This window comes from Humulus lupulus, chromosome 5 (genome assembly GCF_963169125.1).
Source record: "Humulus lupulus chromosome 5, drHumLupu1.1, whole genome shotgun sequence".
Taxonomy (NCBI): Eukaryota; Viridiplantae; Streptophyta; class Magnoliopsida; order Rosales; family Cannabaceae; genus Humulus; species Humulus lupulus.
Window position 1 is genome coordinate 205,365,358 of NC_084797.1, and position 21,259 is coordinate 205,386,616.

At 40.3% G+C, this 21,259-nt stretch overlaps 1 protein-coding gene across 1 annotated transcript; it reads right to left on the reverse strand.

Annotated features, from left to right (window-relative positions):
* Window positions 1-257: 257 nt before the first annotated feature.
* LOC133778072 (bax inhibitor 1-like) lies at window positions 258-2,514 on the reverse strand. The gene is made up of 6 exons (XM_062217897.1): window positions 2,284-2,514; window positions 1,516-1,659; window positions 1,317-1,408; window positions 846-1,032; window positions 602-757; window positions 258-518 (listed from the first exon to the last, which is right to left on the reverse strand). Exons 1-6 carry the CDS (start codon window positions 2,398-2,400, stop codon window positions 468-470), a joined length of 747 nt encoding a protein of 248 aa, XP_062073881.1. The 5' UTR covers window positions 2,401-2,514; the 3' UTR covers window positions 258-467.
* Window positions 2,515-21,259: the final 18,745 nt, after the last annotated feature.

A 21,259-nucleotide genomic window follows, 5' to 3' on the forward strand; every position in this document is an offset into this window, starting at 1 on the left:
TGAAATAAAATTGGCATACTCACGAATTATAATATGAATTTAACGAAACACCCTTGGATCAAAAAGAAATTGTAGCACTTGGTCCACTGGGAAACCTCGTTGTAGAAGTTGGAAAATCAATTCCTTTCCATTGTTAACCCTTTTTGTGTCAATATCTCTATTCTATATTCTGTTAAAGAAAATGTCAACCGCTCACTTCATAAACAGCTTGCTCAACATCATACTTATACTTGATTATAACTACCAAAAACAAAAGCTTGAGCAAAGAAACAAGTGTCATTATTTCAGATTTACATCCACACGTAAAAACATTAGCAAAACAAAACAAAAAATAGTACATGGTCCAAGTGTTTACAATATTTTTCTTGTTCCTGCAGTTTCTGTTTTCTCAGATTAAAGAGAAGAAAAATAAAAGTTATACACATAAGATCCGTTAAGGCTGCTTACACCCAAGTATAATCTAAAATCTAATCTCTTCTCTTCTTCTTCTTCTCATTCTTATCGGATGAGTTCTTCAACTGCAAGTAGAACTCAAACAGTTAGTTGCTAATCTATAATAAAAATGATTTGTTCGGTAAAGTAAAGACTAGTGAAAACTTACCATGATGATAAGAATTCGAACAAAGACAGCAACGAAGTCGGTGAAAAGGGTCAAGGCATGCTTGACATAGTCCATATCACCCATGTGCGCCTTCTCAATGATGTCCTGAGTGTCCACTACCATGTAGCCCACAAACACCAAAAGACCAAAATACAACTGCAGGTACGTGAGAAGTATATCAAACAACTGCAAAAGCTTGGCTAATATGATCACAAAATATATTAGTAACTAATAATCCACTTACCTCAAACTTAAAAATGGCTGCAGATCCTCCGAAGATGGAAGATGCGAAATGCAACCAGAGAAGCATGGACACACCAGAAGAGAGCAAGCCACCGAGATAAAGGTATTCTCTACGTTTTGCCAACACAGCTGCTCCTGAGAAACAAGCAAATGCCAGTGCAGTACCCACAAACGCGCTGACAAGAATACTGATACAAAAGAAAATGAAAAATCAGCATCCTCTAGGCTCTAAACATCAAACTTAGAATTGAAAAACAATCTACATGCCACATATGGTAAAATGCAGTTGCCAAAATTGATAATCTCAACCACACCCAAGTTATAGCATAAAAAATGCCAAGTGTATTTAAAGTATAGGATTCACCAGATTTTGCTTACCTTATTTAAAACCCCTTTCAAGATATATAGTTCAACAAATTATGTACTGCAGACCAAAGTGACTTAAAAAGATAATTAGTCAATAAACGAATACCTTTGGTCAATCTGGATGGCTAGATCAATCAACGGACCAATAGAAGCTCCTTGGAAAACAGAAGACGCCATCAATATTCCAACCCTCTTTTGCTGCTCAAAAGAAACATAAAATTTCAGCAAAATGTAGACTGAACAAATGAAAGTACCGACAAACAAAACATACAAAGAGCAAGAAACCAAAAGACCAAAAACCATACCTCTTCATAAGGAGGAATGGCGAGCACCCAGAAAATACATCCTATGCTGGCAAGAGTTGTCAGCATGCCACCGATGTTCCAAAGAATATGAAGGTAAGACCCAACGGCAGCAGCGACCAGAGTGCAACATAATGTAAGATAAACCTACAAAAATAAGATGTCAAAACCAAGAATTCAAACTTTGAACAAGCCTATTAAAATCCTCTCGACAATCTAAACAAAAAAAGTAAAGCCAAGAAAAATGAGTAAACATAAATGCTATAATCAATACCAACTACAACCCAAAATTAAGAAAGCAAATCCTCTAGGCACCCAAAAGAGGAAAAACCCCAAACTACAAGAATAAATATGTGGAAATTCTCGAACAAAATAAAAGATATACACAAACATACAGCCAAAATTGTTTGCAACAAAAGCAATCAAATCTGATTCGAAACAGAGAATTGTGCCATTTACTTTTCTAAGCAAAGAAGAAAGAACAACCCTACAATCGGGATTGTATAAACAAAACAAGGCTATCTGAGACCCCGTAACTTCCACAATTGCAAAATCCCCAAATTAAACAACGGTTATCATACACCGTCAACAATTTCTCCTCTTTCCACATTTCCATATCAACGGAAACCCTAATTTCAGCAATCAGACTCTGATTCCTCATGGTCCTTCAAACGGCAACATGTATTCGATCCATCTCGATTAAAAAAGAATACCTAAATTCTTTCATATCATCGTTCTATATTATATTCGTAAAATTTGTGGTTTCTTTACCCGTTTGAGATGGGCCTGGACGTGCGGAGAGATGTGACCCAAATTCTTGAGCGAGTCGTAACTCCATCGGTTTCTGCAACCAGTCTGGGAATCGAAGAAAGAAGCAAAAGCGTCCATAGTTCTTATCAAAGAAAATACAGAAGAGACTTTTCACACCAAATTGCACACAGAAAGTCGATATTTTTCACAAGAAAACCCGAAGCTCGTTTCTTTTTGTATCCATATAATAATGCCGGTAACTATTTATATATGCCTTCACTAATAGCCAATAGGTTCGTGGAAATTTCTAGGTTGTTCAAAATTACTATAATACCCTTCACGCGTGGATAATTACGAAATCACCAAAGATAAGAAACAGAGAGAAGGGGCAAAAAGAGAAGAGAAGAGAATTGTTGGGTAACATCGAGATAATTTACGAGTCGCTATCTTGAAGATGAGACATCTAATTTGGCTTGTTGACTCAGCTCGATGACGTCAGCTGAAACGATTATTGCTATAAGTCGCATCTCTTTGCCACCAAAGCAAGAGATCTATTTTTTTTTTAACCCAAAGAATAAAACTGCTGCTATTGGAGGAGAGGCAAGCTGTTATGTCCCAAGTCCAATAATATCTCGCCAAGTAAGCAAAGTGACACAATCAACTCGTTTTTTTTTTTAACAAAGTCACGATCAACTCTTTAGAATGTTCTAGATTAATAATGTCCGTTTCCCTTGTTTGAATGCTCAATAAATAGTTCGTTGAAAGGTTATTTCAATATTAAATTCTCGAAAGAAATTTTTTTGTCTCCTTAAAAAAAAATTAATAATAATCGTGTCATAGTTTAAAAAAATAATGAATGAGGTTTCCTCAAATTGTTTTTAGTAAATTTATTTTAATATATTTATAATATTTCAAAATTTTATATAATGATATCATATTTAAATTTTATTTTTGTTTTAAAATAATATTCTTAAGAATTCATATGAGCCGGCGGCAAAAGCATAAATGGGTGACCACATCATTATTGGTGGGGTGGTACGGTTGAGGGTCCAAACCCTCCTAAATCTATATTCCTCATTGTAACGAGATTTGATATTCTTGCTTATTCTTCTTCCTAGGCTCGTGATGGTATGGCGAGATTCCATACTCCTCTCTAAAGTTATGCCAAAGATGTACTCGGGCTAATGTCGGGTTGGAATATATTGGGTGATTATTTACATGTTTGAGTTATTATAATGTATATTATTAGTAAGGATATTAACGGTGATAATACTTAAAAAAAAAATTAAATGTTACTTTTTAATACTCAAATTATTTTTTCGATAATAATATATAAATATATAATTTTAGTACAATCGTTAGTACACACCATTAATTTTCTATTAAGTATCCATATGGCATATTTTTATACTCTTAAGTTAAGGTATTACGATTTGGTTATTACCGTCAATATTCCTAAATTTTTTAAATACTATAAAAATTATTTTAAATTTTAAAAATCTAAAAATTAATAAAACTAAAATTTACAAATTCTAAACAACCCAAATTAAAATTAAAACTCAAAGGCATCCCAAAATTCATAATATTAATTAGTTTTTAATAATATTTTAGCTTTTTTAAAATTTAAAATGATTTTTAATAATATTTAAATAATTTAATATAAAACCATCCCAAAATCCACATGTGTTAGGTAATATTTAACAGGCAGTTAACAGTGAGTACTAGCAGTTGCACCAAAATTGTATGTTTATGTATTATTACCGCCAAAAAAAATATTTAGTATCAAAATATAACTTTTGAAAAAAATTAGATATTATCACCGCCAATATTTATTATAACATGATATATTTTCAAACAAAAAAAAAGGCAGCCCTCGTGCTCAATCCTTAAGACTTTATTTTAAATTTAAATTTTATTAGAATTTTATGAGGTGCTAAAAACCTTAAAATATATATACATATATGTTCTCTTATCCAAATTAAACTCCTATTTTTTATTAGGAAAAATTAATTCCTAACTTCATAATTAAATATATATATATTGTTATATATCTTTTAATTTTGTCGCATAAGTCACTACGTGATTGGTGTAGTGGTGGCCTCGTAGCTTTGTAATTATTGGATGCAGATTCAATCCAAACCCAAAATAATTTGTGTAATTTTTTTCAGTTATAGTCCTCGTTCTTTACACTTTGTAATACTTAGGTCCTGACAGTTGATTTTGTATCAGTTAAGTTCTCAATATTTTCAAATCGTATCATTTAGATCCATAAATGTTATTTTTATTTCTTTTTTTCTTTTAAAATACATAAATAAAATATAAAAAATGGTGAATCTATCTTAAAAAATTGGACCACTTAATTTATAACAATACCAAACATGACATTGAAAAAAACATATTTTCATGGCATTTTAAAAAATATTTATTGGTTTTATAAACTAAATTAATGTTTTATTAAAAAAATTCTTACCTATAAATTTTTAATATTAATAACTCAACTATCACAAGATTATTAATAATTATAATGTACATATTTTTTTTTCTATAATGCTACTTATAATTAATCATATATATATGGAAGACTTCTCAATAGTTATTACTTATGGATGGTTACCATAAATCACTAAAGAAATTTTTGATGAAGAATGATTATAATGATGATGAAAATAAATAAATAAAATACATAAAATAAATAAGTTAGAATCTTTTGGATTAATTAAGCAATAAACATTAGTTAGAAATATAATTGTCACATTAATTATTTTCATTAATTCCAAAATGATTTTTTTCCCATGGAATGGATAAAAGGAATGAATGAAGAAGGAATGGAGAATGAATATTAAATAACATTTTTTTGTTCTTTGATTAACAAATATGCGACTGTCATCTCATGAGGGTGCCCTTCCAAAAGTTTGAAAAAGTCAAATTTCATTTTTAGAAATATTAATTAACAATTATACATATAAATAATTGATATTAATCCAATGATTAATATTCAAGTAACCATCCATGGGTAATAACCATTAAGAGTGCCCTTGTAACGTTCTCCAAATCTAGGACTGTTACACTGTGTAATTTAAATAGTGCTTAACTCGCTAAACGAGTCATTTGGGCTTAAATCGTGTAATTGAAATTAACCACAAGTTTAGGTACTAAAACTTTCGGTCAAAAGTCAACCATTTCATTAAAAGAGTTTGACTTCCATACATGAGATCCCAACATAGTTTAAAACGGTCACAAACCCAAAAATGTATACAAAAGTCGTCCTAGGCGGCAAAATCAGAGTCCAACCCTAATTCTAAATGATAACATCAGTCGTGGCGGACGAGCAAGCCGCATATGTACGCCCCGTCCCTGAAGCTCTCAAACTCATGGTTGGTCCAGCTTTTCCTTTCCTTTACCTGCACCATTTAGCACCCGTGAGCCAAGGCTCAACAAGAAAACATAATCATGCTTATAAGCAGTACATTATCAGATCACATATTCATAATTAGCATGCCTAGCAGTAATAACCCTACCCATGCATGCAATCGATCCAGATAAGTGACTATAGAGTCACACTAGGGCCTATTGCCCAATCTCTCATATAACCAGCCTTAGAGCTGGCTAAACAGGTCTGATGCTTAGCATTCCAGACAACCTTAGGGGCGTTCAAGCGTATATCTCGCTTCTAGGTTAGCTTAACCCTATCGGCCAGCATTTAGCACGCTATTGCTGCCCTCGACGACTAAGCCGAGCATTTAAACCCTTGACTCATAAGTCGAGTCCCTTAACCTTGTAACGTCCCAAATTCCTTAATATGGTTTAGTGCCTTGATTAGGGGGCCATGAGGACAATAACTGGTTAACTTAATTGTATTATTATGTTATTATATGCATGATCATGTGAGTTATATTATTATATGACTGAATTGGCATGAAGGTGGGCCCGTTTCTTATTAGAATGGCATTTTAGTAATTTTGGCCCGTTGAGGGCATAATTGTATATGTGTGCATATATGTGATATATGTGTGAGACCACATTATTATGTGGATATGTTTGAGATACTAAGCACAAGGCGATCCTAGGAAGTAAGTTAGCGGTTTAGTCATAACGAGGTCAAATATTAGGTTCGGGGTGAGCCTAAGAATAATTTGGTAACTTAGTACATTACCTGGATTGAGCGGGTGATGAGAAATTATTTGGTAATTATTTGAGGATATTGGAAGTAACGGGAATTGTGATACGTTAATTATGATTAACGGGGTATATGGCAAATGACAAAATTGCCCTTGAGGGGCTTTGAGAGAGAGAGTTGGCCATAGGGGCATTTAGGTATTTTGGGCAAAAAGTATTGACTTAGTCACTTTCTCCCTTGGCTGAAGGAAGCAAAAATAGAACACTCTAGATCCTTCTCTCTCTCTCTCTCTCTCTCTCTCTCTTGATTGTACTCTTCTTCCTCTTTCTCTCTTGATTTGATTTTTGGAGAAAAGTAAAGAATCATTGAGGCTAAGGTTTGGGAATTGAAAGCTTGAGGTTAGCTATGATTAGCTGCAGCTAAGGGAGCTTAATTCACAGCTGAGGTGAGGACAATCTTGAAGAGGTTCTTCTTATTCAGTAGCAAATTCGGATAGTGATTAGTACCCCTCTCGTTCTTCCCATAGAAAGTTTTTTTTTCTATGAAAGCAACTAAAGTAACTATGTTTTTAATTGTATTTTGCTTTGGTTTTGTTGTTCTTGAGCTTGAAAGTTCAAGGTTTTGGATTTAGTTTTTGGTGGTGTTTTGAGTGTGTTAAAGCTTGGGTTTAGTTGCTGAATTGGTGTTAATGCTATGCTGGGATTGAGGTGTAACTTTGGGATTATTTGGAAAGGATTTTAGTGAGTTTTTGGGTTGAGGAAAACACGGGTTCTAGGTTCGTAGGATTGCGTCGCGACCCTGTTCTTGGGCGTCGCGACCCGTGTGAACCTCAGACCTAGGAGGGGCTCAGTTTCGGAGGTGTGACACGACTCTAAGGGGCAAGTTGTGGCCCGTGTCCTGGTTCCAGACAGGGGGCTTTCTGTCTGGGAGGCGTGCTGCAACCCTTAGGTCAAGTCGCGGCCAGCCTAGGCAATTTTGGCCACTTTAGGTTTTAATGATGGGAATTCAAACCTAAAGGCTCGGGATCGATTCTACTACCAGGTTTAGTAGAATTCGAGGTCCCGGAGGCTAGGATTTGGTCTAGAAGCCTTTATTTGCTCGTTATTGATGGGATTCTATATTTGGTTATGACTAGGTTACCTCTAGGGGCTCAGGATCAGGATCATGCTCGAGGGTCGTTCTTATTTTACATTACACTCAGACCTGAGGTAAGAAAAGTGCACCCAATACGTGATGTACATGATTAGGCTTGGCCCGAATGTTGAATATAATCTTGATTGGGCGTGGGACCCTGTAAATGTGCATGATTATGATTATGCCTATGAATGATTGATTAAGCACGTTGAATGCTCTTTTTATGGATATTTGTTATATGATGACTGCTTGTTAGCATTATATAATTTGGAAAAGCATTGACTTATTAGTCAAGGATGGCAATAGCACTTAGCACTGGTCGAAAAGCATTGACTTATGAGTCAAGGGCAGAAATAGTGCACTGAGCGTTGGTCGATATGGTTTGATATAATCAGGAGCGCATCATACGCTTGTCTGACCCAATGGTTGTGGAAAATTAAGCGTTAGGTACACTGAGCCAGCTCCAAGGCTGGTTATACAGAGGATAGGACAATGGGCCCCGGGGTGACTCATTAGTTCCATACCCTAGTGCTTTGAGTCCCAATATGACTTATTAATCATGTAACTTGGGCAATGGGTCCCAATGTGATTCAGTTAATCATTTTATTTAGGGCAACTGGCCCCATATGACACTGTAGTCATTATATGAATGACATGCATGCATGAGTAGGGTTATTACTGTTGTGCATGCTTATTATGATTTGGTAATGTGATATTGACTGCTTATGAGCATGTGTTAAGTTTTCTTGTTGGGTCTTGGCTCACGGGTGCTATGTGGTGCAGGTAAGGGGAAAGGAAAGTTGGACCAGTTATGAGTTGGAGAGCTTAGGTGGCGATGTATACATATGCGGCTGTTTGACCACCACGACAGAGGAACGAGGGTTAAACCCTATTTTTTCTGCTTAGGTCAGCGGGTTGTAACTTTTGAGTTGTAATTACCCTTTTTGTAACTATAAACAACTTTGTAAACGTTTAATATGGGATCCCATGTACAACTTAACATTTTAATGAAATATCTGTTCCTTTTGACCGAAATTTTTAACCCTGGACCATTAATCACATTTAGATGCACGTTTATAGTTAGATGACTCATTTAGCGAGTTTAGCACTGTTTAAAATACACAGTGTAACGATCTTGGCTAACCAAAGCGTTACAACTTGGTATCAGAGCATGCCAAGGTTAAGGTTTCCTAAAGATAGGTTGGGAATGTACACTCGCCACTAAAGACAAGCTTGATTTAGGGTTCGGTAACTATTTATGTGGTTATGTGCTTAACTGCTTAAATAGGATATAAATGTCATATATGCATGCCTTATTAGGTAGCATGAGATATTCTTATAGGGTCTGGCTCTTAACTGCTGCATAATGAATAAGGACGTGCTTATTAGCAATGATATTGCTTGTGAATGCAAAGGAAACACTCATTAGCGTTGTTATATGGACATGTAGGTCAGGACACGCTCGTTAGTGCTGTCATAGATACATGTATGCTATAAAATATTTATAAACATTGTTATATGGTTATTAGTGTTAGAAAATGCTTATGAGCGTCACTATAGATTATGAATAATAGAAGGTGCTTAATAGCACCATACTTGGATATGAACATGAATCGACATGCTTATTAGCATGACTATTGAATGTGAATGATTATTTGCTTGGCCTTGGACCGTGAGGCGGCAAGAGGTTTAGTTATTACTACCTAATTGACCGAATTGATTATTGCAGCAAGGTATAAGCTTGGAAGTATGCTTCAAAGGCAGATAGAGTCATCAACTGGCCAGGAAGATCAGGGCCAGAATGACAAACAAGGTAAGGATAATGATCAGGGTCATACCCCTCCACCAGCTCCTGAGAACTAGCAGCAGGTGCTTACTGATTTGCAGGCCAGGGTATTGAGACAGGAAGAATAAATCTGCCTCCTGAGACAACAATAGGTTCCTAAAGGGAACATTTTTCCAGAGGCACCACCTATGATGGTGCCAACAGTTGATCAGCCGCCAAAGGTTGGGAACAGATGGGAACCTCTTTATGAAAGGTTCAGGAAACAACACCCTCCAGTTTTTTAGGGTAGTGCAGATCCGACTAAGGTCGAACAGTGGATGAGTATGGTTACCACCATCCAAGACTTTATGAGGGTGGCCTGTGCCACGTATATGTTTCGGGAGGATGCCCAAATTTGGTGGGAGGTGATATCCTAGACTAGAAATGTTAATGTCGTGGATTGGGAAGAGTTTAGAACTTTGTTTAATGATAAGTATTATAATGATGCCATCAGGGCTGCAAAGACTGAAGATTTCAGCAGGTTACTTCAAGGCAACATGTCAGTGACAAATTATGCCTTGAAATTTGACAGATTAGAAAAGTTTGTCGGGGAACTGGTGCCCACTGATGGGACCAGAAAGGAGAGGTTTCTCCAGGGGCTACAACCTATGATATCTCGGGATATTCATATCACCACTGTGCCAGGAGTGACTACTTACGCACAGGTTGTTGAGAAGGCACTCGCTGAGAGCGAATGAACACAATCTGGCGCGAGAACGCAGCCAGAAGAGATACTAGGAAGACGGAACCTCCATTTATGAGTTCAGGTAGGGGTGGGGGCCCTAGTTATAACGACCCAAAATTACTAATAGGGCTTAAGGGCCTTGATTAGTGTGCCAGAAGGGCATAACTAGATTATATGTGATTTAAATTATTAAAAGCATGTTTATATGATTATTTTGATTTTTGTGATGCATGACTATGTGTATTAGTATGCATGTAGGCCCTGATTAGGTTATAAGGGCATATTCATAATTTTGGTCCGTTGAGGGCATAAATGTAAATATCTGTGATAATTGTTGAGACCACATTATTATGTGGATATATTTGTAGCTTGTGATTCGAGGCGATCCTAGTGAGCGGTTTAGCGAAAAAGTCACGACGGGGATTTATACCTGGCTCGGGGTGAGCCTGGGGGTATTTCTGGGAATTTAGGAAATATATTGGAGTCTATTTGATATTGAGAAATATAATTGGTGATTAGTTAGGTGTTGGGAAGTAAGCGGTAAATATTAGAGACACTCGAGGAATTAGCGGGAATTGAGAGTAATGACCAAAATGCCCTTCAATGGTTTAATTATTATTGGGAGGGCAATATGGTCATTTGGTTTATAAGGGATGAGAGTTATTTCCGCCTTTAAGGCTTAGTGGAATGTTTAGAGTATAGTGGAAGCTGAAAGAAAGAAAGGAAAGGGACAAAAGGAAAAGAAGGAGGAAAGAAAGAAAAACAGAACACCTAGAGCTAACCCTTTTCTTTCACTCGGTTGGCCATTCCTCTTCATTTCTTGAGGATCTTCTGGAGCTATAACTCAGGGAGATCTTGGGCTAAAGCTTGGAGTTATGGACCTTGATTAAGCTTGAGGAATAGCAGAGGTTACTCATCCAATTAAGGTGAGTTGTCAAGGTTTTCTTCAGTTTTGGTTTTGGTGTTGAACTGGATTTCTGAACTAGGTTTGATGGGAATTATAGGGAATTAAGGCTGAGGTTTTGAGGAGGGAAAGCTAAGGAATTGTGGAGGATATCCTAAGGTCGAATTTCTCTATTGAAGGTAAGAAATTCTGAACTTGGTCACTTGAATACTGAAGTTTCTGTTGTTTTCTGTTGAGATTTTGAGTTTCAAGCTCAGTCATGGATTTTTCTTGGTTTGATGATGCATGTGGTTGAGTTTTGTATGGCTGGGTCATATGGGGTGAGATATAAATGTTGGTAGGCTTGTTTTGGAGTTTGGTTGAGGTTTGGAAGGATTTTGGAGGGTTTTGGCTCGAGGAAGTTCGAAGAGGAGAACTCAGGGTGTTCTCTGGCTGTGACTAGCGCTGTAGCGCTAGCCTTAGGGCGCTACAGCGCTAGGCTTGGGTGCTTGGGGCATTTTTGGCTCTGTTTTTAGCGCTATAGCGCCCTCTTTATGGCGCTGTAGCACTACCCTGTTTCCAGAAAAGGGTTTTTGGGATAATTCTTAGGGTTTTTGCTCGGGGGCTCGGGGTTTGATTCCACCACCCCGTTTGGTGGAATTAGAGCTTCCCGAGGGCTCGGGATTGGTCCCGAGGTTAGGTTTTGGAATTGAAGTTTGGTATGGTTCTAACTTGTGACCATGACTAGGTGTACGCTAGGGCTCGGAAGGGATCGTGCTTGAGGGGTGTCACCATTGATCAAAGCTACCAGAATCCAAAGGTAAGAAAACTGATGTACCCGTAGAGCTTGTGTTGCAAGGCGTAGCCCTTTGATTGAGTTTATTCATGTTTAAGTGTATGCTTAATTATGCTATGTGTGCATATATGTGAATGAACAATAAGAGTCGGGAACGTCGAGGGCCGAGAACAGCGAAGGCCGGGAACGGCGAAGGCTGAGAACGGCAAGGGGCCGGGAGCAGCGTTTAGCACGCGGAGTGCGAGTTGCCAGGACGAGACCCTATAGGATACCTGGGATATCCTCACGGTGTGGACCGCAAACCCAGGGCCTGGTAAAGCGCTTGGGACAGCATGGTCGTATGTGGTTAGCCTGGTAATGACTTGCTTATATGTTAAGTGTTTGATATGCATATGTTATCTGCTTGTGAGGGTTTTTTTGCTGGGCTTCGGCTCACGGGTGCTCTGTGGTGCAGGTAAGGGCAAGGGAAAAGTCGACCAACCTTGAGTACGAAGAGCCCAAGTAGCGCGTACATGTTTGGCCTGCCTAGCTGCCACGGCCAGGGGTATTTTGGGAGATGATTGTACTAAACCCAGATTTTTTTGTTTAGCCGACTTTAGTTATATTTTTTAGTTGTAAATATTTCTAAACAGTATTTTTGGATCCCAAACGTTAAACGCTTTATATTTTTCAGTAAATGGAATTATTTTAAAAGTTTATGACTCTATTTATGGCTTAATTACACTTTTGTCTTAAAACCTCGGTTAGCGAGTTAAATGCACGTTTTAAACTCACTTAGTAACGGCTCTAAGGCAGTAGGGCGTTACACTAGTGATCAGAAAAAGAAGGCTCATGATGTCTTTCCAGCTCCAGGCCCTGATAGGAGATCACGTGGTATTCAGATAGGTCGTCAGGGCAGCAATGAAGGCTGGAGGATTTTTCCTTAGTGCGCCAGATGCAAGAGGCGCCATATAGGGGAGTGTCGGGCGAAGGCCTGCTTTTTGTGCGGGGTAGTGGAACACTTAAAGAAAGATTGCCCGAAGGCAAGAAAGCAAGAACCGAGAAAGGTGGACAGCTCGACCCCAGCTCGAGTGTTCGCATTGACACAGGTAGAAGCCTCAGTAGTCACAAGTCAACTTTTTAGTGCTGGAACCCCTTATATTGTTTTGATTGATTCTGGTGCTACACATTCTTTTGTTGCTAGTAGAATTATTGATAGACTATGTAGACCATGTGATTATTATGCTTTGGGGTTCGGGACCTTATTGTCCACTGGGGAGTTAGTAGTATCCAGGAGATGGGTCAGATCATTTCCAGTGATAGTGGAGGGCAGAGAGTTGTCACTTGATTTGATAGAATTGGTTATGACCGACTTTGATATGATTCTGGGTATGGACTGGTTAGTGAAGTATGGGGCAACCATAGATTGCAGAAGGAAAATGGTAACCTTTGAGCCTAAAGGTGAGGATACTTTTGTATTTGTTGGCACTGTGCCTGGACCCCATGTACCTATGATATCTGTATTGAGGGCTAGAGATCTATTGCAAGGTGGTTGCATAGGATTCTTAGCCAATGTGGTAGATACCACTCAAGTTGTGCTAGTGGGACCAGAGGAGACTAGATTAGTCTGTGAGTTTCTGGATGTCTTTCCAGAAGATTTACCAGGGTTGCCGCCACACAGAGAGATTGAATATGTTATTGAATTGGCACCAGGGACAGAGCTAGTGTCTAGGGCACCTTATAGAATGGCCCCAACGGAGTTAAAAGAATTAAAGGTACAACTGTAGGAGCTGTTAGACTTGGGTTTTATTAGACCCAGTTTCTCACCATAGGGTGCACCAGTCTTGTTTGTAAAGAAGAAGGATGGTTCTTTGAGGATGTGTATTGACTATAGGGAATTGAACAAGTTAACAATCAATAACAAGTATCATCTGCCAAGGATAGATGATATGTGTTGACCCTGATTTTGGTCAACGACACAGAGCCTAGGAAACGACAAGAAAATGATATAGAGCTTGAAAATAATCTAATGGAAAGATAAAGAACACAGGGATTTATAGTGGTTCGGTCCCAGCGATTGGTAATGACCTACGTCCACTTGGTACTATTATTAATATTGAGCTCCCAAGGTGTGATCAAAGAAGTAGGGTTCCTGAGTTTCATAGACCTTTGAAGAAGAGAACAATACAACGATGGATAATAGTAATATAATTTTCTAAGCAAAAAAGGTCGATCCCCTTCCTTGAGCTATCTCTCGTGTATTTATAGGCTCAAGAAGAGTTACATGAACTAGGAAATAATATCTATCCTTAATGATCGGATCTGCAGGTCATAATGAAGAGATATTCTCGGATATCATCACAACTGTGTAGATATTTACATAAATGAACGAATATACGACCAGGCTGGTCGTATATAGAACTTGATCTCTTCGCGCAGAAATAATGTTGGTCGATAGGCGAGCCGTATCTCTGCTACGTGTCCGTCACGTGTCGAAAATCCTTGCCACATCATCAGCAACTAATTTATGGATAAACATTTGCCCCCCAAGTTTATTTATCGCGACCAGCAATAAGTAAACTTAGGAAAATAACTTTTCGTATGCCCCACGAAATCTGTCAGAACTCTCGTGCGTTCTTGAAAATAGTGACCTAATCACGTCCAATCATGCCTTTTTAGTTTTCAAGAAATCATTCTGACGGCTGTTACACTCCCCCATGCCTTGAAAAAGTAACCCATGATTACCCATTTTCGGCACACCTCAGTTCTATAAATAATCCCCACATTTTCCTTTTAACTCTTTACACGCCATCCTTTTGCCAAGAACTCTCAAGAATATATTCCAGAGCCCAGGACTTTAAATTTTTCAGACGCTTCGCCGAGGATATCTCGCCTGCAAACTCAAAGTCCCTCCTTTTCAAGATCTTCAATCTTCACTCAAGTAAACTTTCTTCAACGTTTAACCCTTTGAGATGCCATGCATGTTGTTTCTGTGCTCTGAAACTTTTTGTGTTCTTGGGTAGAAATTTGTGAAGATTTTGCATATACTGCTTGATGCTTGATAGGGTAGTGTACTTTTACTCTATATAAGTTAGGAATCAGTTTGATAGTCAGGATCATGGGTTTAGGGCGTAAAATCGAAGTAAAAATTCGATTTTTAGGCTAGCTGAAAAACTGGTTGTAACGCCCTACTTCCTTAGAGCCGTTACTAAGTGAGTTTAAAAACGTGCTTTCAACTCGCTAATCGAGGTTTTAAGTCAAACAGTGTAATTAAGCCATAAACAAAGGAAAGACTTGAGAAATAGTAATTTCCATAGAAAATTATAAAATTTTTACACTTGGGATCCCAAAATACAGTTTATAAATATTTACAACATATAAATTGAACCAAGTCAGCTAGACGACAAAATCTAGGTTTATTTACAAGCATCTCCCAAAATCCTCTGGCTGTGGCAGCCAGGCTGGCCAAACATGTACATGCCGCCTCACGCCTGCTGTACTCATGGTTGGTTGATCTTCTCTTTACCCTTACCTGCACCACAGAGCATCTGTGAGCCGAAGCCCAGCAAGAGAACCCATAAACAGATAACACAAGCAACACATATATCAAGCATATAAAGAGGCCACCAATGGCTAAACACATACGGCCTAGCCGTCCCAGGCGTTTACCAAGCCCTGGGTTCGCGGACCATGCCGTGAGGATATCCCAGGTATCCTTCTAAGGACTCGCCCTGGCAACTCGCACTCCACGTGCTCAACGCTGCTCCCGGCCCCTTGCCGTTCTCGGCCTTGCACTCAACGTGCCCAATGCCGTTCCCGGCCCTTCGCCGTTCTCGGTCTACACCGCTCCCGGCTCAAGCCGACCATTCACATCATAATATACATATCATAACAAGCAAGTATCGAATTCCAGAATAATCAGATAAAGGGATACGCCCTGCAATTCTATCATATTGGGCTCGGCCCTGCATATCAATTCTATTCAAACACATTGGGCTCAGCCCTGCACACAAGCTCTATGGGAACAAGGGTTCTCTTGCCTGAGTTTCGAGCTTTCTGAGCACCGATGCCCCGAGCACAGTCCTCTAATGTGAGCCTCGCCGAAACCCTAGTCACAACACATTAACAATGTCCATCCATCACATTCTAATCCAATAAATAACTTAGAGCCATAACCCTAACCTCCGGGTCCTTGAATTCTATCAATCCGGGTGATAAAATCCATCCCGAGCCTTACCCCTTGAGTTCCCAAGCCTAAAATACCCTTAATACTCAAACTGGCACAAAGGGCCACGACCCCACCCATAAGAGCCGTGGCTAGCCTCGAAACAGAGGCTAGCACCTCACTGACCCCCACACGGGCCGCGGCACGCATGAGCTTCTCGGCCTCCCATGGCCGCGCGTGCACACGGGTCGCGGCGCACCCCTCCTAGGGCCGCGGCTCTCACCTCCAAACCTAGAATTCCTCATCAATTTTCTACCTTTTCTTCAAGCCAATCCTCACCAAAACCAAACTAACAATCCTAGATAATTAACACCATCATTCCAGCTCAATAACAGCACTAAAACCCCATTGAATCCTACTCCAAAACTCAGCTAAGGCACCCAAAAGTAGACCAAACTTGACCAACATGCAAACCTCAAAACCAGCAGAAATTCAAGACCAAATCTTAATAATTAGAACTTACCTCTTACTGAATTAAGCTTCTGAACCAGTTCCCCCTATGCATCAATCTTCAAACTTCAAGTTCCCTTAGATTTCCCCAGCTAAAAACCTTTAGCTTTAAGTTGATTTCCCTTAGGTTTCCCTTGAGTTTTCCTTAGAGAGTGAAAGAGAGAGAGAAGTAAGAACTATCTTCAGTTGGGAGGAAGTATAAGTCGGTTTCTAAAGTTTCTAAACTATTACCTTATTTTGTTTTACCTGACTTAAGTCTAAAGGGTTACCTCAAGGCTCGGGGTACCAAAACGTCCCCGAGGGCAAAATGGTAAATTTCCCCAGTATTCCCACCTAAACATTTTATCCTCAAATATATCTCCAAATATTTATTTTCATGTCCCGATAATCCCATAACACACCTAGTACCCAAATTACCCCTCGACTCACCCCGAGTCCGAATCTCAACCCCGTTGTGACTCTCTGGCTAAGCGCTCCCCAGGACTATCTCGGATCGTGCTGCACAGACATATCACATATATAACATTTATCACATTCATGCCCCTAATATCCAGACGGGGCCCACATGCACATTTAACTCACTAAACATGCATCACTATCATATATTCACATTAATTCACCCATTAACATATTAAAGCATATTAAATCATTTATTGCCCTCCAGGCACACTAATCAAGGCCCTAAGCCCGATTAGCAAATTCGGGTCGTTACACTAGGTTTTTCCCACCCCTTTGGAGTTGAAAAAGCTTTTTTCAGAAAAACTTTTTACTTTCACTTTTTGATCGGTTTTTCAAACTGCTCGCATAAAACTTAGTGTTTCGGTTAGAATGTCGCTGGTCGATAGACGCGAGCAACATTATTCCACCTTTCAACATAAGCTCACAGGATGTGCGTCTTATCTCCTCCTTTGTCTGTTTGCAGTTTATATGCAAGACCCGTGGGGAGGAGAAAGACCCATCGACGATGATCTGCTAGCTCAACTGCTCGAGGACGAAGAACAACCCTCGACATTGATACCTGATATTCCCTTTTCTCCTATTAATCCAAACATTTCCCCAGTTTTGACCCGAAACATGGCTCGCACCAAAACCAAGGCCCAGAAAAGAAAAACCTTCGAAACTTCTCATCAGCCTGCTGCTACGGCTGATGCTCCCTCGACCAGTGGTCGAGATGAAAATTCCCCTGATCCAAACATCCAAAGACATGCCCGCCCCCGACACGTTTTTCAGCCGGATTTCGAGTGGCATGTAGTCTTTGAAAGTAGGGTGACGGTCAGAATGATCGCCAACTACTTAAAGAAATATAGCCTGCCACGGGTTACCCTTGTCAAGCCCAACCCATACCAAAGGGCTAATCTGCCTGGAGGCGCCTATAGCGCCTGGTCGCGGTTTCATATTGAGGCAGGGGCCACCTTGCCTCTTCACCCATTCTTTCAGGGGGTAGCCAACTATTTTGGAGTTGCCCCCTTTCAAATTACCCCAAATGGATATAGGATGCTTGCTGCACTCTATATCCTGTACAGCGAGAAAAAATGGCCCGAGCCATCGCCTCATGAGGTCAACTATTTGTTCGACCTTAAATCTAACCCCAACCATGAAGGCACGGGGTTCTTCCACCTTTTTCATCAGGACGCACTTTCCTGACTGACACGACCCACATCTCTAACGTGGGGAGGTACTATCAAGAGTACTTCCTTACGACGGACTTGGTCATGGACAACCTGGCTTTCACACAAGGAGGTAAAACTTTCATATCGCTGGCTGACTTCTTCACTTAGTGTTTTCCTCCACAATGTCTTAAAATTTTAATGTCTTCCAGGCCCGTGGCTGCGACCAAACCCAACTCCGGGAATGGAGTCAAGATCGACACTCTTAGCCAGCTTGTCAGATGCTGAGAAGAGTGTCAAGAATCTAGTTACAGAGGCTAACCTTAGGTTGGTTGGCCTCTGGGCCCCTCAATCAGATACGAGGGGGCCTTTGGCAGGGAGTGTTCGCGCCGAAGGGGAACTCGAGCAGCAACCTCAAGCGTTTCCTCTGTGGAGGAGACCGACTGGGGTCACGATCAGGGAACCTGCTAGCACTTCTCGAGCAGAGAGGCCCTCAGCCCCTTTAGGAAAAGGAAAGCAGAAGGCCACCGAGCCTGTTGACCTCTCTGACGACTCGTCGGATGACAACAGTATAGTAATTTTGCTTTTAAACAATTTTCCAATTCCCTATCATCTATTCGACGGGGACGGCAATTTTAAATATTCTCCACACTTAAGGCCAGACTTCTTCGTGTCAAAGAATGAGTGTAAGACTAGTAGAGTCTGTAGTGTAGCGACCAGTAATAATGGCTCGGGTATTGGACTTTGCAATCCTTTTTTGTTTTCTTCTTCTGATGTGATGTTTTTGGTTGTTCATGCTATCTCATTGTTTGACTTTGTTATCGTTTTTCAGTCATGGACTCCACCAACGGGTTCGACCTTTACAGCACCCCAGAGGCTGCTGTTGCCCCTCCGAGCAAAAAGAAAACCAGCAAGAGACATGCTGGGGAGAGCAGCAAAGAGCCCCAGACAAAGAAGGTCCGGAATGCAGGCCCTTCAGAGGACGGTCCCTCGGCCACCGTGACTCTGCCTTCCCCCTGTGAGCAGCAGACTCCATCTGCTGCGGCCGGGTCGACTCCTTCTCATGCTGCCCCCTCTGACCAAACCCAGCAGGAAGCTCCTGCCTCAACCGGGAACCTGATGGTTGGTCGTTCCTTTAAACTGATCAAGGAGAGGCTTACCAAAATCGCCAAGCATGATTGCTGCCGAGCGGCAATGGCGGCTACGGAGATGATGGGCATTGACCCAATTCTGAACTGAGCCCTGAATGAGTTCACCAGTGTAAGTTGTCTCCTTTGTGAAATTAGGCTTTTGGTAATTTATTGTTTGTCTAATTTTTGTTCTGTATGCAGGCCATGCTAACCCTTACAGCTGGCCGCATCCGCCTGGGTGCTGTCACCGAGGAGGCTAAGACCTCGGATCAACGGCATGAGGACGAACTCAAAGCTGCCGAGGCCAGACATGCTGATCAGATGGAGGTGGTGACTGCAGAAAAGGCCCAACTGGCCAAGGAGTTGTAGGAGAAGTTGAAATCTCTGGAAAAAGCCCGTGAGCTGAGGGACCAATACAAGGAGTCCAACCGCTCTAACTATAAGGTTGCTAAGCAGCTCGAGCTGGACTTGATCGCGAGCAGGCTAGAAACCAGAGACATGGAGGACCGAGTTAAGGACTTGGAGAAGACTAATGCTGCCAACATAGAGAGGTACAAAAATGCCACCTTGAGGTGCTTCTATGACTTCTGGAAGCACAATCAGGGTGCCAATTTTGATTATCTTCCTGAGAACGCGAGGGAAGCTGAGCTGGCTCGCTGCGCGACTCAACTTGCTGAAGAATAAGGGTCGAGGGTTCCTGCCTCCCCCGAAATCTCGCTGGCCGCCGGGATGGAGGGTGCAGATAACGAAGCTGTCAATCAGAACCTTCCCCAGGATCCTCCAGCTCCTTAGTTTTTTTTTTCTTTTATATTTCTTTTCTAATTACACGACCTACGGGTCGTGATGTAAATACAATATATTTTTTTGGTTTACTGCAAGGGCAACTTTTACTTTTATTTTAAACAATTACATCCAAGCAGTTATTGCTTGCGGTGTGAAAGGATCGCTTTGATATTACAATATATTTGCATATTATTATAACATATAATTGTTCGCATGACCGAACTTAGCATAGCACTTTGGTTTGATTCAACAAAATATCAAAATTTTGAAAAATACTCTAAGTGCCCTAGCATGCTCTCACTTATTTTGCTCATGTGTTTACATACCTTTTAACAATATGCTTTGCTTACTTAAACCTTGTATGCCCCCCAAGTGAGCGGGCAGCTTTAAGGTCCTCGGTCACTTGCCTTGACCAGAACCTGCCCAAATGTTACTACTCATAGCAATGCGATTAGAATTATAATACAACAAAACAACACACGTAATGAGCAAATACTTATAATAAATACAATAGTTGGCAAGAAATGACTGGCTGAGCACAGTCCCTTTTATTCTCGTAGTAAATGGATTAAACATGTCTTTACGAGTGATTAATAAGATCTTACACAAAACTTGTAAAAAGTAAAATTTATACAAGCCAATTCTTTAAGAAGAATTGTTCATTGATAATACTTGCGCAGGTGTTCTCCATTCCAATATCGAGGAACGAGATCTCCATTTAAGCGGGCAAGTTTATAAGTGCCTGGGTGAAGGACTTCATCAATCTGGTAAGGCCCTTCCCAATTTGGCCCGAGGACTCCAGCAGCTTGGTCGCGGGTGTTAAGAAAAACTCTTCAGAGCACAAGGTCTCCAATGTTGAACTTTCTTTCTCGAACTTTGGAGTTGAAATACCGGGCGACCTTGTGCTGGTATGCAGCTACTCGGAGCTGAGCTTGTTCTCGCCTTTCATCAATCGAGTCCAAGGATTCCATGAGTAGCTGGCTGTTAGAATCCTAGTCGTATGTTAATATGCGGTGAGAGGGCGGATCCAACTCAACAGGCAACATGGCTTCATACCCGTATGCCAAGGAAAACGGGGTATGACCTGTTGCTGTTCATTGGGAAGTTTTGTACGACCAGAGGACTTCAGGAAACTGTTCTGGCCATGCTCCCTTCACTTCTTCAAGTCTTTTCTTCAGTGTATCCTTCAGCATTTTGTTGACTGCCTCGACTTGTCCATTTGCTTGGGGATGAGCGACTGAAGAAAAGCTTTTAATAATGTCGTGACGTTTGCAGAAATCTGTGAATAGATCACTGTCGAACTGGGTGTCGTTATCTAAGACTATCTTTTTTGGCAATCCATAGCGACAGATGATGTTTTTGACCACAAAGTCAAGAACTTTC

Bases quoted from the DNA above. Each gene is read 5' to 3' on its own strand.
- LOC133778072 (XM_062217897.1), bottom strand. From the start codon at position 2,400: ATGGACGCTTTTGCTTCTTTCTTCGATTCCCAGACTGGTTGCAGAAAC. The intron at 1,409-1,515 runs GTATGGTTTTTG...TCTTTTGAGCAG, and splicing joins CCATTCCTCCTTATGAAGAG to CAAAAGAGGGTTGGAATATT. The intron at 519-601 runs GTAAGTTTTCAC...TTCTACTTGCAG, and splicing joins TTCGAATTCTTATCATCATG to TTGAAGAACTCATCCGATAA.